Genomic DNA, 15,639 nt, shown 5'->3' on the forward strand with positions numbered 1-15,639 from the left:
GATGTAACAGAATGTTCTTGAACAATAAGAAATGATGAAATTGACTATTTAAGAGGAAACTGATTTAGAGCAAAGTGAGTAGAACTGGAACAATTTATACAATGATAATATTCTCGAGAAAAACAACTTTCAAAGACGTTAGAAGTCTTTCAATGCAATGACAAACCATGCACATGAAAGATGGAAGACAAAACAAGTCACTCACCTCCTGGTAGAGAAATAGGTGATGAATATAGAATAGAGAGAGATGCACATCTTCACACATTGCCAATATGGAAATTTGTTTTGCTACACTATGAAGCTGTGCATTGAGAACTTCGTTTTTTAAATCTGCTTGGGATTGTGGGAGATGAAATAGATAGTGGGAGGAACACATTAAGCAAAAAAAAGGATATTTGTCTTATGATACATCACATTAATTTCAATATCATTCATTATACAGTGGGGTTGCTCTGAAATAAAACTTCAGACACAAGCCATACTTCAAAAGAAGAATGGCAAAAATGCAGTGCATCATCTAGCTACCAAGAGAAAAGGAGTATTTCAGTGGGCTGCCTTAATGAGGCAGGACTGTTACTGACAGTACTATTTTGGGCAACAAACAGGGAGTGTTTATTGGGGGAAATGGGTTAAGTGCATAGGATTTGGAAACAACATTTTAAAAGCATTATATAGCCTGTGTAATAAATTTGTTTTTTTTTTTTTTAATAGGGTGTCCAGAATTTAAATCCGGCACTTTTTCCTCTATAGCACACTTCCACTTGCTGCCTCAAAACAATAAAAAAGTTAACAATACAAGAATTGAACGCTAAAGTAAGAAAAGATAGGTCTAAAAATCAGTATGTGATTGCATTCCAAATGAGGACTCCAAACTTGAAAGGCTTTTGGTTCAGGAGGAGAGATCATCATGTACTACACTGACCAAGAAGGTGCACAGAGAACATGGGAGACAAAGTGGCAGGTTTGGGGGCAGTGTCATGTGGGCAAAGTGAGATGAAATTGAAGTCCAGGATCAGAATTAAAATCCCAAGTGTGACACTTAGTTCCTGTGTGACCTTGAGAAAGTCATGTCAACTCTTTGGAGTCTCAGTTTCCTCACCTGTAAAAGGGGGGGGTGTACTATGTCCCTTGTAGCTCCAGAGCTGGGGGCAGCTAGGTGGTGCAGGGCCTGAAATCAGGAAGACTGCTCTTCCTGATGACAAATCCTACCTCAGACATTTAATAGCTGTATGACCCTGAATAAGTCACTTAATTACATTTGCCTCAGTTTCTTCATCTGTAAAATGGGCTGGAGAAGGAAATGGCAAAACCACTCCAGCATATCTTCCAAGAAAACCCCAGATGGTGTCACAAACAACTGGGCATGACTGAAAAATGACAACAATCCCAGAGCTTTGGTGAATTTATCTATAAGATTATTATTTTTTGGTGGGGCAATGGGGATTAAGTGACTTGCCCAGGGTCACACAGCCAGTAAGTGTCAAGTGTCTAGGGCCAGATTTGAACTCAGGTACTCCAGAATCCAGGGCCAGTGCTTTATCCACTGTGCCACCTTGCTGCCCTCCTATCTATAAGATTATTAATGTGTCTTCTCTCTAATAGTGCATATCACAATCCTTCCATGCCTCTCTTCCTATATCACTCTTATCCATTTTATATATTTTCCATAGGGGGTTCACATAGCAACCTGGTAACCTAACTTTCAATTTCTTGATGAGTGTTGGGAATGGAGTCAGGAAGACCTGAGTACAAACCTGGGCTTAGACACTTATTAGCCATGTAACCCTCAGCAAATCACTTAACCTCTGTCTGCCTCAGTTTCTTCAAGTATAAAATGGGGATAATAATAGTTCAGGGTTGTTGTGAGAATCAAAACCAACATGATATAATTGTAAAGCACAGAGCACAGTTCCTGGAACATAGTAAGCATCATGTAAATGTAATTATTGTTTTATTATTATTAATATTATGTGGCATCAGTGGGTCAGCATATGTAAGCCTCTCTTCCCACGTGGCCAATGTGCTGGATTATATCTTTTACTCTATCTTATAATGTATTGCAGTGTTTTTATCTCTTTTACTATTTGTTTTACCAGTGTCCTTTGGGTGACATGCAATTTTCATCCCTCAGAGAATGTGATATTCTGTGTCTCACAGCCAACCAGAATCACTAGAAGAAAAGTGAGGTTAAAAGGGAGATACTTTGTTTCAGAGAGGTCTTGGGATCATTAAAAGTATTGGACAATTCAGCAAATGTAATATCTCCTGCCTACTTTCTTCTGTTCGATTCCAGGGTCAATCCATTTTTTCTCTGCACTATGGGCTGCCAGGCTCAATGGGTATCTGATTCTGCTCCTTTCTATTTAGTACTTCCTATGTGGATAATTAGAGGGATTTGGGATCTCATAGAGGAGGCTCTGGAGTGTTGAGCATTGATGCAATCAGTACAAAATCATTCACAAGCACTAACATCTGAGAACGTCTCCATTTATAGAGAATTCTTCTCTTTTAGACTTGAAGCCAAATGTGGGCCCTCCACAATTGTGGAAGACATATTCATGGATAACAGCTTGCTATGATTTAGACTTTACTTGACATTCACTATCACAGGGTCACCAAACAAAGCCTTCTCTATTGTTTTATTAGTCAAGGGTGCTCGTAGAATTATAGAAAAGGTATGGGGTTCACCTTGTTACAGGACAGCCTTTAAGATCATGCTTGGCAATTCCAAGTAAAATCCTATGTAATGCCAATAAATGATAAGGACACTGGGATCTTGGGTTCCCTATATCTTTTAATCAGTTGTTTCAGTCAGTCCTTAAGCATTTATTAACACTTACTACATTCTATGCACATGTACTAAGTGATTGGAATAAAACCAAACATAAAAGTTCATTCCCTTCCCACAAGGGGCTCCCAATTAAATGGAGGAGAGAACATACAAATAATTAGGACCATACTAGATACCTACTGTGTGAATATAAGATCATCTCAGAGGAAAGGGGAACTTGGAGTAAGTTATGGGAGAGGGCTTTTGTAAAAGGTCAGAGTCATGAAGGATGCCAGGGAACCAGAAAGTAGGGAAAAGAAGGAGAGGTGCATTTCCAGTATTTGCGTAAAGATGTAATATTTTCTTCTCATATTCTCACAAAGTACATTCTTGATGAAGTAGAAAATTATTGTTGTAAAGATTTTGTAGAGATGAGAAAGTAAGCATACTAATTAGTAGTTATCAGTAGGCTTTAAGTGGCTTTTTTCATGCTTTTCTTGTTGGGATTTTTTTCCTAATGATTTGCTATCTTCCCTTCTTTCAGCTATATGGAGACTCTCCCACAATGCTCTCAAAACTATGCTGCTCCCAGCATGGTCTTTATCTGTGAATATTGCCCTGGTCCAGTTGTTCTTCCCTGACTTTATTTACTTTAGTGACATCACTGCTTCTTCATAGGATCTAGAATAACAGTAATTGAAATAAGATACACCATGAAGTACTTTCACCTATATTAGTGTGGTAGTCAGGTAAGGATGAAGCTGAAACTAATCACTCCATTTTGTCTATCTATCTCTGGTGCCTTGACAAGGTGAGAACGCTGTTTGATAGAATTAAAAAGAGCCAAGTGTGAACAGGATCTAAATACTTCCTGGAATCAAGCAAAGCTACAGTGTGAGGGACATGGTCACTCTAATCAATCGGTAGGCTGATAGGCATTATCTCAGAACCAGAGGGAGAGACTTTGAGCTTCTGGAATTGGGAAGTGAGAGTAAACATTCCCAGCATGCCTTTGAGAAGCAAAGCAAGAATGGAGTTGCGGCAGTGAAAGAGGTGTCACTCATTCTATACTAACTGATCTGGGCATCTTGGAGCAGAAGACCCAGATTGAGGGAAGTCCCAAGAAAACGTCATATTTACCCCCAATTTCTCCTCCTGATTCTTGTCTCTCCACAAACACTATAATATAACCTGTTGTTTCATTAAATGTCATTTGCTTTAACCACCAAGAGATCAGGGGTTCATTAAAGACAGATACAAATGTGAGGTTAGGCAGCAAGCCCAACCTATGCCTAAGGGGTCAGAATTTTCCTCATTGAGGGCTCAAGGCAATTTTGACAGATCTCAGAATATGTCTTTTAAAATAAATCCCCAAAAGCTGAAGAGGTGAGAACCATTATAATGATGCACAGGCTGAAAATGAACTAATTCTTATAGCAGGATATTACATTTCTCACTGTTCTCTTTGGCTCATATTCCCCTCTTTAATACACTTTAATCCCCACTACCAGAACAATTCTTTTAATCACTGTTTTCATGTCCCTAACCTTTGCCCACCATCAAGTCTTGTTTTCAAAATCTCATAGCATCTGGACAGCAAGGACCTTAATAATCCAATCGATTCCAACCTCCTTTTGTAAACTTATTTCCAATATCCCATGTGAACCCTTTGCTCATGTCAGAATAAATGCCTCACTCTTTTATATGCAGCCTTTAGTTGTCCTTACCTCTGTAGCCTTTGATTAGGCTTTGATTCTCTACTTGGAATGCCCTCCCCAAACTCCCCATTCCCTTTCACAGAACCGAAATCATGGAATTTCAGAGTTGGAGGAGATATTAGTGGCTACTTTGTCCAACTCAGACACCCAGAAAGAATTCCCACTAAAACATAGAAGATCATTTCACTCCAAAGGCAGTCCATCCCTCTTTGGGAAGGCACTAATTGCTAGAAAAAAAAACTTTTTTTTTCTTGACTTTGTGCCTAGATTAGCTTCTTTTCAACTTCCTAGACATTTCTGGTGATTCTATCACCTGGAGCCAAACAAGTGTAAGCACTTTTCCACAAGATAATCCATTCAATCAATACCCAACACAAGTTCCATCTCATTAGTGAAACATTTCCTTAGTTCATCCCAGTCTCCATAGTTTGTTTTGTAATATTCCTTAACTCTTCCGTGTGCCTGTGTCTTAGGTCCCAATTGATTGCAAGCTGCTTGAGGGCCTAGACTTATTCACTGTAGAGCTGTCTATAGAGACATTCACTGAAAGAATAAATCACTGGCTAATATTTTTTTTTAATCTTTGAGTGATCAGATGACCTCTTAGTATTACTTTCTGAAGTGTGGTGACATAATACCACTCCACTTCACAGGGGGGTTTAATGCATTCACTGTGGTCACATAAAATCATTTGAGAATATAATTTTCTATATGTAGGTTATAAGTAGTCATAATTGTTTAGAAATTAATGTATGTTATTTTTCTTTTTTTTCCCTCAGGAAAGATACAATCAATTTTGTTTTCATTTTAAAAGATCTGTATAAATCTTCAGTTTTGAATTTCTATAGATACACATGGAAGAAATATGACCTTAAATATGAACCTTGAAAACCTATGCTTTTGGCCAAGATATGTTACTGATGTTAATGTAATTGACAATTTACATTGGAATCGAATGTAAATGACAAGGAACATTGTACTAAACAGTAACTGATTTCAGTGGAGAAGTTTTTATGTGGCAAACTAAACGGTCAGTTGGCAGGCCTGTGGATAACACAGAGCAAATGCTGCTCCTCAACTATTTAATGAGTTTTTGCTAAAAAGTACAGTCGATTCATTATTTTAATGAGTCATATTGAAACAAAGAAGCCAACAATTTAAACACACCGAGCCAAATTTTCTATTTGATAGGGGGAAGCCATCCAAAGATTTTGATCCAAATGAATTAAATTTAAATTAGCCTCCTGTGATCCATATTTCTATACAAACAATTTAAACATTGGAGATTTTTTCTCTGCTCCTCTCCAAGGCAGTTTGGAAACAGTTTTGTGTTTTTCCTTCTTTCTTCCCCTCTGCCGGTTTTCCAGTCAAAGTTAAACAACTAACACAATCTCTGGGTCTTTTCCCTGAGAACAATGTTCTAATCATTCATTCAGTGGCTGTAGCAGTTGCCTAGTACAACATCCCACTGGTCTTCAGACCCTCAGCTTTTTTTTTTAGCCTGTTAGTTACTCTTGAGCATGTTGAAATGGTTGCTAGGTATCTGTTCTCGACTTGGGAAAGCATTTTCCAAAGTGTATTATTACTGTATTGGATAAGGTATCTTGGTGGTTAGCTAAAATTTGTGAGTGCAAAGCTTTATTCTATTACCCCTTTTGAAGGGAAAAGATTTGTGGCAAATTCCAGTCCAAATTATAAGAAGAATATTATATTTTTAGCCAATCATAAGACCAGCTAGATGTGCACACACAAAACCAGGTGATCACTGGATTTTCTGATACAGAAAATATGTGTATTTCAAAACTAATTTGGGGAAACCAAAGTGTCAAAGCAACAGGCATGGGATATGAAGTGAGAAAGGACCAACTTCAAATTTCTCCCCTGACACTTTCTGGTTATATGACTTTGGGTTATTCATTTGACATCTCCCCACACCCCCTTCCCCTAGTCTCAGTCTCCTTATCTGTATAAGGGGATAAAATCTGGACCACAAACTTCACAGGGTTGTTTTGAAGTTTAAAACAAATAATAAATGGATACCTTTTTCAAAGTTTAAAAATAAAGAACCTTGAAAAAATGATATATTATTACTTATTGTTGAAATCCACCTAATTTGTACAAAAGAAAACTTTAAGGTAAAAATGAGGATTGTATCCTGTGGCATTGATTTCTAATTATTCAAAATCCCAGAGCATGTTACAGAATTTCTTTTTATCATTAGCAAAATTATTAAACCAACAATCCAAAGGTAATGCCAGACCATTAATAAATTATTTGTTTAAGTCTCTGAAACAGTACATAGAAGACCATAGATTTTTTCCTCTTTTGCTCAGTGAAGGTCCAGTTAGGTTTTGCCATACACTAAGAGTAAGGAGAAAGATTAAAACAGTTAAGGTTCATGAAGATGTGCCTAGAATTCTGAACCTGGAAACAGGAAGATCTGGGTTCAAATTTTGTCCTAATACTTTCTAGCTGTATGACCATGGTCAAGTCATTTCACCTTCTTCAGATTTAGTTTCCCCATCTGCTGAAGAATAAATATACTATAAACTTCATATGATTTTATGAAGTTCGCATGTTCAGTGTTTCCAAAACCATTCCCTCCCCGCCCCCTCCTTGGGAGAAGGCAGTCTCAACCTATGTTGTCATCAGTGTAAACGAAGAGCTTCCCTGCAACTCATAGTCTTAGAGTTGGGGGGGGGGTGCACTTAGAAGTTTAGTGGCATAACCAAAGTCACAGAGCCTGTATGAGTCATAGACATGACTGGGACCTTCCTCTATATAAGGCTGCTTCTCTACTCATAATTCCATGATGTCTCACTTACTGGCCAACTTTCAGAAGAACCTAAATAAAATATTGAGGGAACACAAGATCACTGCAGCACTATTCCCTAAGCAGCACCCTTCCATTGTACATCAACAATCCTTACTCTGAGCTTATCTAGGTTCTCCAACAATTTGTTCCAATGGCCATAAAGGCAGCTGAAACAGGCAGTGTGGCCCGCTTAAAGCTTGGTCAGACATCAAAGATCCCAAGGTCACCCACTGCATCCTGGGGTTATCACCGGTCATTCTGACTTTTATCCTGCCACTGGACTTCAATGACTCTGGAAGAGAGAATAAGACTGATGAGTTTGTGCAACCATGACTCACTTAAATCCAATTCATCCTCATGTGTAGATATCACTCCATGATGTCATTGATCCTCTTCTAAAAGAAAAGACAAACAACAAAGTTTTCATTTAGTGCTGGGGTTCTTTGATTCCCAAACCAGGATGCAGAGGAGTCTCCTTTATTGTTTCTTCCAATAAAATGTTGTTGTTTAGTAATTTTCAGTCCTGTCCTACTCTTTGTTTTTGTTTGTTTGGCTTTTTGCAGGGCAATGAGGGTTAAGTGACTTGCCCAGGGTCACACAGCTAGTAAGTGTCAAGTGTCTGAGACTGGAATTGAACTCAGGTCCTCCTGAATCCAGGGCCAGTGCTTTATCCACTGTGCTACCTAGCTGTCCCCCTGTCCTACTCTTTGTGACCCTATTTGGGCTTTTCTTGGTAAAGATACTGAGTGGTTTGCCATTTCCTTCTCTAGCTTATTTTACAGATGAGGAACTGAGGCAAATGAAGTTAAGTAACTTGCCCAGGGTCACACAGCTACTAAATGTCTGACTCACCTCTTTCTGACTCCAGGTCTGGCACTCTGTCCACTGTACCACCTAGCCACCCTGCTTCCAGCAAAATAGTATTCCATTATACTTATGTGCCATAATTTATTCAGTCATTTCCCAATTGATGGGCATCCCTATAATGTTGGTGAGTGCTAAACATTGAGGTCGGTCTACTTGCCTCTGTTTTTGTTGGGAACAACAGCTACCCTCTATCCAGATGAGTTAATAATACATAGCTATGATCGTCCCAATTCATTTCTAATTGATGAGTCCTTGTTTGTTCCAAAGAGGACCATGACATTGGGGTGATGTCACAACTTATACTGAATTAAATTTAAGTGAGGGAAAGCTGTGCAAACTGGAAATGACCCTCAATGTTTAAGGCAATTGGGGTTAAGTGACTTGCCCAGGGTCACACAACTAAGTTTCTAAAGTGAGATTTGTACTCAGGTCTTCTTGACTCCAAGGCCAGTGTTCTATCTACTAGGGGCACCCAGCACCATCTTGATGACTGGCCATTCAGATGTTTGACTGCTTGGTGTGATTCTCTTAGCATAGTGCCTTGGGTGTAAGCACTCAGTAAATATTGGTTGTAGTCAACAAGAACTTATTAAGCACCTCTGGTGTACTAGGCATCATTCTGGGTACTGGTGATACAAAGACCAGAAACAAAACAAAACAAAACAAAAAACCCAAAGACCTGAACACCGCCCGCAGGAAGCTTAAGGTCTATGGGGCAGATAACTAGAGCTGAAATGTATACCCCAAAGTAGATGCTCATTGGTGGTTTGGGGGAGATTCACCACCTGCTGGGGGAGGACTAGAAAAGGTTTCCTGTGGGACAAAGTCTTTGAACTGAGTTTTGAAGAAAACTGGGGCTTCTCTGCGGCAGAGATGAGGAGGGGGAATAGCAGATTTGGAGGACAGGATTTGCAAAGGGACAGAGGTGGCCACCACAAATGGAACAAAGCTGGTGGATGGAAGGGGGCATGAGTGAATGGGAGGGAACTCTAAGGATGGGCAGCCAAACTGAAGTCAGGTTTTAAGGAATTTACATGCTAAAATGAGGAGCTGGCATTTGATCTATCATAGAGGTGATAGGGAGACACTGAACTATGCTGGGCAAGGAAGCTCTAGGAATAAAACTGCCCCTTGTTTGGAGGATTCACTGGAAAGGAGAGAGGCCTGAGGTAAAGATGCCAATCAAGGCTATTGCAATGCTGCAGGTAAAAACAATGAGGCTGAGCTAGACTCGTGGACATGAATATGTGGACAGAAGGGGGCAGATGGGGGCAAGGGATTCTGTGAGGCAGAATCACTAGAGCAGACAATTGATTGGATATGGGGGGGGGGTGGAGGTGAAGACTCTGCCTTCCTTCACCAGAGACAGGGAAGTCTGGCAGTCTTTTTTCCCCTGGGAACCTTTTCCCCAGCCCCCTCTCCCAGTCCACTTCTCCTTAGATCAGAGTTTCTTGGTCTCTCTGTCTCTGTCCCTGTCTGTCTGTCTGTCTGTGTAAATATCTTGGACTCCTTTAGCCTCCTGGGAAAGTCGATGGATCTCTCCCTCAGAATGCTTTAAAATACATACAATTCATAGGATTAGAAAAGAAACCAATTATAATGAAATGCACGTATGAAACCATAAAGAAATAAACACCCGAGCTGAGAGAGGAGCAGTCTTAAAACTTGAAAACCCAAATTCCAAATCCGAATCTAACACTGGGCGACTCCCCATCATGGGGAGTGGGAGAGGTTGGGATTATAAAGGCCCCTACCCATTCCGACCTCCCATTCTATAGAAATGTTTCATTTTGTTCTGCATTATGACGCCTGACAAAGTGCAGGCATTTAAACTAATGGGTGGTAAAAGCTTTCTTAAGATTTTAGTAAAACATCCCCTGTCCCCCACTCACACACACACACACACACACACACACACACACACACACACAGAGGCACACACACTTCTTGGCCGGTAACTTTAAAGCCGTCAGCCACGTGTTGTAAGTAAGCCTCTGCTCTTCTTCGCCTTTTGCCTAAGTCAGGATTCCGAGGGTCCCACCGGCTCACAACCCCTAACTGGGCCTCAGTTTCTGCATCAGGGGGTGGGCCCAGCCGCCCCTTTCAGCTTTTCCAAGGTGAATCGAGGGGCAATTCCTGGAAGCTATCAGCCCCGAGGCCCGGGAGGGACCGCTACCCGTCCCGGGGCGACTTCGCCGGCAGCGGTTCCCCCACCCCGGGGAACTGGGGTTTTAGCAACCTCGCTCTTTCATGGAGCGAAGCGATCTTGGGTGAAACAAAGTCTCTCTGTGCACGATTTGCGAAGGGCGCTCTCGGTTCCCTCATCTGTCTTTTTCAATCAGAGTTTCTCTCGGTCTCTGTTTCTCTGGATCTCAGTCTAAGTCTCCATCTCCGCCTTGGTCTCTTTCGGTCTTATTTCTCAGTGTCCCGTCTCCTTCCTTCTACCTCTCCCTGCCTCCCCTTCCCCCCTGCCAAACGCGTCCCAATCTCTCAGGCCAGCTCTGCTGAGGACCCCTTTCAGGGGATCTCCATGCACCCTAGAGGACGCAGACTGAAGCCCTCTCCTTCCAAGAGTGGCCACACCCAAGCGCCTACGGGACAATCAGCCCGACTTCGCCCTACCTACAGGCGGTCGCAGACTTTTCAACTCGCGCCCTTGCCTCCAGCCGGGCCGGGGCCCAGGCACACCCTCCCCGTCCCTCCCCTGGCTGCTCACTTGTGCTCCCAGAGGAATGAAAAGCCCCCTCCCCCGGGCAGGGGCAGGGACGTGCCAGCCGTGGGGAGGAGGGGGCGTGTCCGGGGCGGGGGCCAGCACTCAGGGGCGGGTCGCGGACTGGCCTACGGCAAGGGGGCCGGGGCGGGGTGGGGCGGGGCTGAGGTTCTGGGACGGCTCTTTGCTCCCGCCGTCGCCTCAGCCTCCGCCTGGGCTACAGTCCGCGACCCGGGCCACCCACCCGGGAGACGGGCTCGCCGGCGCTCTGGGATTTGAAGCCTCTTGGAGGGTAGGTGCGATCGCTCCTGCGAAGGGCTTCTGGAGGAGGAGGGGGCGGAGGGCTAGTCGCCCTTGTAGTGAGTGAGTGGGACTCCTGCTCTCGAGTTTCCCGGGAAGTGTAAGGTCCACTTCTGGGGTGGGTCCCCGGAGCCTGGGCGCCCCCTCCCCCTCCCAGGACGCGAAGAAGGGTGCGAAGTTGGGGAGAGGGAAGAGGGGGCGCTGCGGAGCTGCTTGCCTGCTCCCCCCGACCCCAGCTCCCTGTGCGGCCGCTGCTCGCCTGGCCGCCGGGGGATGGCGGTAAAGTGAAACAGCTCCCCCCCACCATCCCCCCTCCCCCCAGCCCTCCCCAACGTAAGAAGGGGGTGGGTGCTGGGGGCGCTGCTCCGCTGCCCCGGTGCCATGGCTATCCTGATCACTTCTGCCTTCTCTTTAGGGGACTAAAGGCCCGCCCGGCGCCCCTGCGGGGCCCTGTCTCCCCGCTCCTTCGGGGCGCCCACCAGGGTCGCGATGGACGGCGGCGGAGAGAGCGAAATAGACGTTTCGAACCACAGCAACCTTACGCCTTTGTGGAGGAGGCGATCCACCCCGCAGCCCCAGCGGCTGGTCCGGAGCAAGCCCCGGCCCCAGTCCTACCAGAGCCCCACGGGACTGCTGATCACGGATTTCCCTGTGGAGGACAGAGGGGTGTTCCCTGGGAAGGAGCCTTCCCACACTGGAAGCATTTCTTCGGCTTCACCTTCTCCATCTCCGTCGCCAGACCGCAGGATGCTCCGAAGGAGCCCCCTGCTGTGGTACACCAATAGGGGGCCTGTGGCCAATGGGAAGGCTCTCCCTCTGGATTTCCAAGCTGTCTCCCAGAGGCTGCGGGACGAAAAGGCCCCCCAGGGCTACAGGATGGTGGCCAAACCTTCTCTGAGCCACCCGGGCACAGTACCAACCCCAGAGACTCAAGTAGGGCACCCCTTGAGGATTCCCAATGCGTCCATCCCAAGGAGCCCTGACGAGCCACTGGTGGGATCGGATGCCAGTCCAGGGTCTTCCCTCAGCGCATCCGTGCCTTCTCTTCCCGATTCTACTGCCCTCCCACAAGCACCACCCAGCCAGACTGCCAAGGAGCCAGAGAGGGCGCCTTGGAAACTCTCGCCCTGCCCCCAGAGGACTCCCCCTGAACAGAAAGTGTTCCAGCGCCCGCCTTCCAACCCAGAAAAGCCTGTGGTCATTTTGAGCACCCACAGCCCAGCCGCCCTCAAAGTAGGGAAGCAACAAATCATCCCGAAGGGCTTGGCCTCTGAGATTAAAATCAGCAAATCGAGCAGTCAAAACTCCGAGCCCCATAAGAGGGTCTTGAAGGTCCGAAGCATGGTGGAGCCCATTGGTGCCCCACTGGTCCCTGCTAGTGATGGGGAAGGAGAAGCCGAGAGTGACTTAGACAGCCCGGGGTCCCTGAGACGAGGCTTGAGGTCTACTTCGTATCGCAGGGCTGTTGTCAGCGGCTTTGATTTTGACATCCCCACCAACTCCAAGAAGAAAAACAGAATGTCCCAGCCGAATCTGAAAGTGGTCATGGAAGACAAAGAGAAAATCTCCAGTTTAGGGAGGATTAAGGTGAGTAAATTATTAGGAACTAGCACAAACCCAGTGGGTATTTGTGCGTGTGTTGGGGGACATTTAAAATACCGTTATCTTTCCTTGTTGGCCCATGATTCTTGATTTTGGGCAGCATCCAGAGCTCCCCATTCTGTTCCATTCCACACTGGACCCTGGCACCACCCCCTCCCCAACTCCATCCCAACCACACACCTTTCTGATCACTTCAGCTTCGACTGGCACCACCAGGAGAGAGCACACAGCAGAGCAGCTTTGCAGGCAGAACTTGGAGCAGAAAATTTAAAACTACTGTCTAATTCAGTTTGTTGGATCATCTGAGGAGCCCATGTGGGATTCCCAAAGCAAAAAGGTGCCCACCTCACTCTCCCCACAATAAATTCTGGTGGCCTCTTGTTACCTTCAGACACAAATACAAACTTCTCTGTTTGGCATTTAAACCCTTCCTCATTCTGCTCCAGCCGGCCTCCACACTGGCTTTCTTGAGGTTCCTTGCACATGTCATCCCTGTGTCCCAGGCCATGATTCCGGCCTCACCTCTGCCCTTAGAATCCTGTGGTTTCCTTCAAAACTCAGCTCTAATACCACATGCTACCCAAGGCTTTTCTGATTGATTACCTTCCCCCAATTGCCTTGTAGTTATTTTTATAAATTGATGTGTCTGTGTTTTCTTTTTCCTTATCTAATTTTATGCCCCTAGGACAGTTAGTGGGTCTTATCTGCTGCTTAGTAAAAAAAGCCCATCAGGAATTGTGCTAAGGGTTAGGGATGCCCTGGCACACAGGAATGCAGAAACAGGCCCACCTCTCTAGGAGCTTGCTTACCTTCTCATAGAGAAACTCCTTGGGCTTGGATAGAGAAAGTGATGTGCATGGCTAGAAATGAGTTTCTTTCAGAGGGGAAGGCACTCACCACTGAAGGGACCCGGAAAGACTTCCTACAGAAAAGTCGTGCTTGAGTGGAGTCTAGAAGAAAGACAAGAGAAAAGGGAATGGGGTTAATCCAGAGTTGAGGCTTGGCCAGGTGTGAATGACAATCGCCCAAGGAGAAGTAGTGTCTGGGGAGAGGGGGGGGGGAGGGGGAGGGAAGAGATGGGAAGGAGGAGGGGAAGGGGGAGGGGGGAAACTAAATCTTCCAGATGAAGGAAGGAATAGGAAACTAGAAGTCCAACATGTATGCTAAGGCATTTGTTAATTAGAGAGCAGGAGTTCCCGAGGATACACAGCCTGAAATATATTTTCCTCCCCTCTGTCTCTGGGAAGCCGGAGGCTCCCTCAGTTTTCACTCAGTTCAGGTACCATCTCATACAAAAGCACTTTCCTGATCTCCCCTTCCTGCTGTCTCCACTCCCCATCCCACCAAATTACCAGGTGTTTCTTTTCTATGTGCCTACTTAAGTCTAAGCAGTGTCTTCCTATAGGATATAAGTTCCTTGAGGGCAGGCACTGTTTGGTTTTTCATTTTGTGTGCTCTGTGCCTGTTATCTAGTAGCAGCTTACCAGTAGCAGTCCTTGCTTTTTCAATGGTCAGAGCTCTTCATTTCTGACCACTGGAAAGTTGGACCAGTGTGCGCATGTGCACATGTGCAAAGCAACTACAAGTTTTCCTGGTTTGGTACCAGTGACCCCAAGCGAAATGTGAATTAAAGTGTGTAATGACTTCCTTCTGCCTGCTTTTCGGTGTCTTTTTAATGACTGATTTGTGTTGTTATCATTTAGAAATTATTTACAGCATTCCTCCCCAAGGAAAATGCAAAAACAGTACTAGTCTCTCCCAAAACCTTCCACTGTGATTGCTGTCATGTTTGTTGTAATTTCCTTGGCCTTCCCTTGTATTTCATCTCATCTCTGACGCTTATCTGTGTGGTCATGGGAAGGAACTTAACTCAGATCCTCGACTTACCTCATAAATGGAAATAATAAAACCTGTAATGCCTTCCCAGAGTTGTTATGAGAATTAAATGAGATAATGGAGGTAAAGTGCTCCACAAGACTTAAAGCCCATGTAAATGTCAGTCATTTATTTAAATGTCAGTAAATATAAGCTGTGACTGCTATCTTGATGGAAGGAAGGAAGGAAGGAAGGAGGGAGGGAGGGAGGGAGGGAGGAAGGAAAGGGGAAGGGGGGAAGTGGTAAGGAAGAGGGGAAAGAAGGAAGGAAGGGGGAAAAGAAGGGAGAAAGGGAAATTAGGAGTGTGAGTGAATCCACTTTTTCTAGAAAAAAAAACAGTTTCTCCAATAGGTCAGAAACTTATTTTAGTTTGCATACAGCCAACATTTTTTGGCAGCCACAGCTTTTCTTGATTAATCAGTGAACTGTAACTTGTCTATATAAATGTCATGTATTTAATGCACATGAGTCTGTTTTATTTTAGAGGGCTATGTTCTTGCAGAAAGGAGCTTACGTAACATTTTGTGATTTAAAAAAATAAAATTTTCCATTATAGTAGAAGAAGGTTTACTTCAGCAGTCGTGTTGTGTCCTTAGGTTGGAGTCATTGCTACTTTGTAGGGTGGCCCTTTGTCCTATTTTTAGGGCATCATCCCATCTACTGTACATTCATGCCTTACACTTAGTAGAGATAATATGTTCATCATTTTTTAAGGACATAAAGCAGTCTTTTTTTTTCAGAGTTGTGATCACTCACACTAGCTCACATGTACTTTGTTCTCTTTCTGTTTTTCATATTTCATAGAAGAAAATGCTGAAAGGACAAGGAACATTTGATGGGGAAGGTAAGCATTCAGTTTTCCAGACAGTCCAATTTCTTTTCTGTTGTTTTAATATGAAAACAAAATTACAAGAATGTAAAAAAAGGTCTGCATTTGTACATATATATACACACATATATGAAATATATGTGTGTATATATA

At 44.1% G+C, this 15,639-nt stretch overlaps 1 protein-coding gene across 1 annotated transcript in view; it reads left to right on the forward strand.

Annotated features, from left to right (window-relative positions):
- Positions 1-11,080: 11,080 nt before the first annotated feature.
- The window catches only part of ARHGEF26 (Rho guanine nucleotide exchange factor 26), a 133,004-nt gene continuing 128,445 nt past the window's right edge, over positions 11,081-15,639 (forward strand). Inside the window, exons 1-3 of the mRNA XM_043998496.1 lie at positions 11,081-11,172; positions 11,596-12,767; positions 15,462-15,501. Of these exons, the coding sequence (XP_043854431.1) occupies positions 11,670-12,767; positions 15,462-15,501 (1,138 nt within the window). The 5' untranslated portion in view covers positions 11,081-11,172; positions 11,596-11,669. The remainder of the gene's footprint in view (positions 11,173-11,595; positions 12,768-15,461; positions 15,502-15,639) is intronic.

Source organism: Dromiciops gliroides, chromosome 3 (assembly GCF_019393635.1).
Source record: "Dromiciops gliroides isolate mDroGli1 chromosome 3, mDroGli1.pri, whole genome shotgun sequence".
NCBI classification, from domain to species: Eukaryota; Metazoa; Chordata; class Mammalia; order Microbiotheria; family Microbiotheriidae; genus Dromiciops; species Dromiciops gliroides.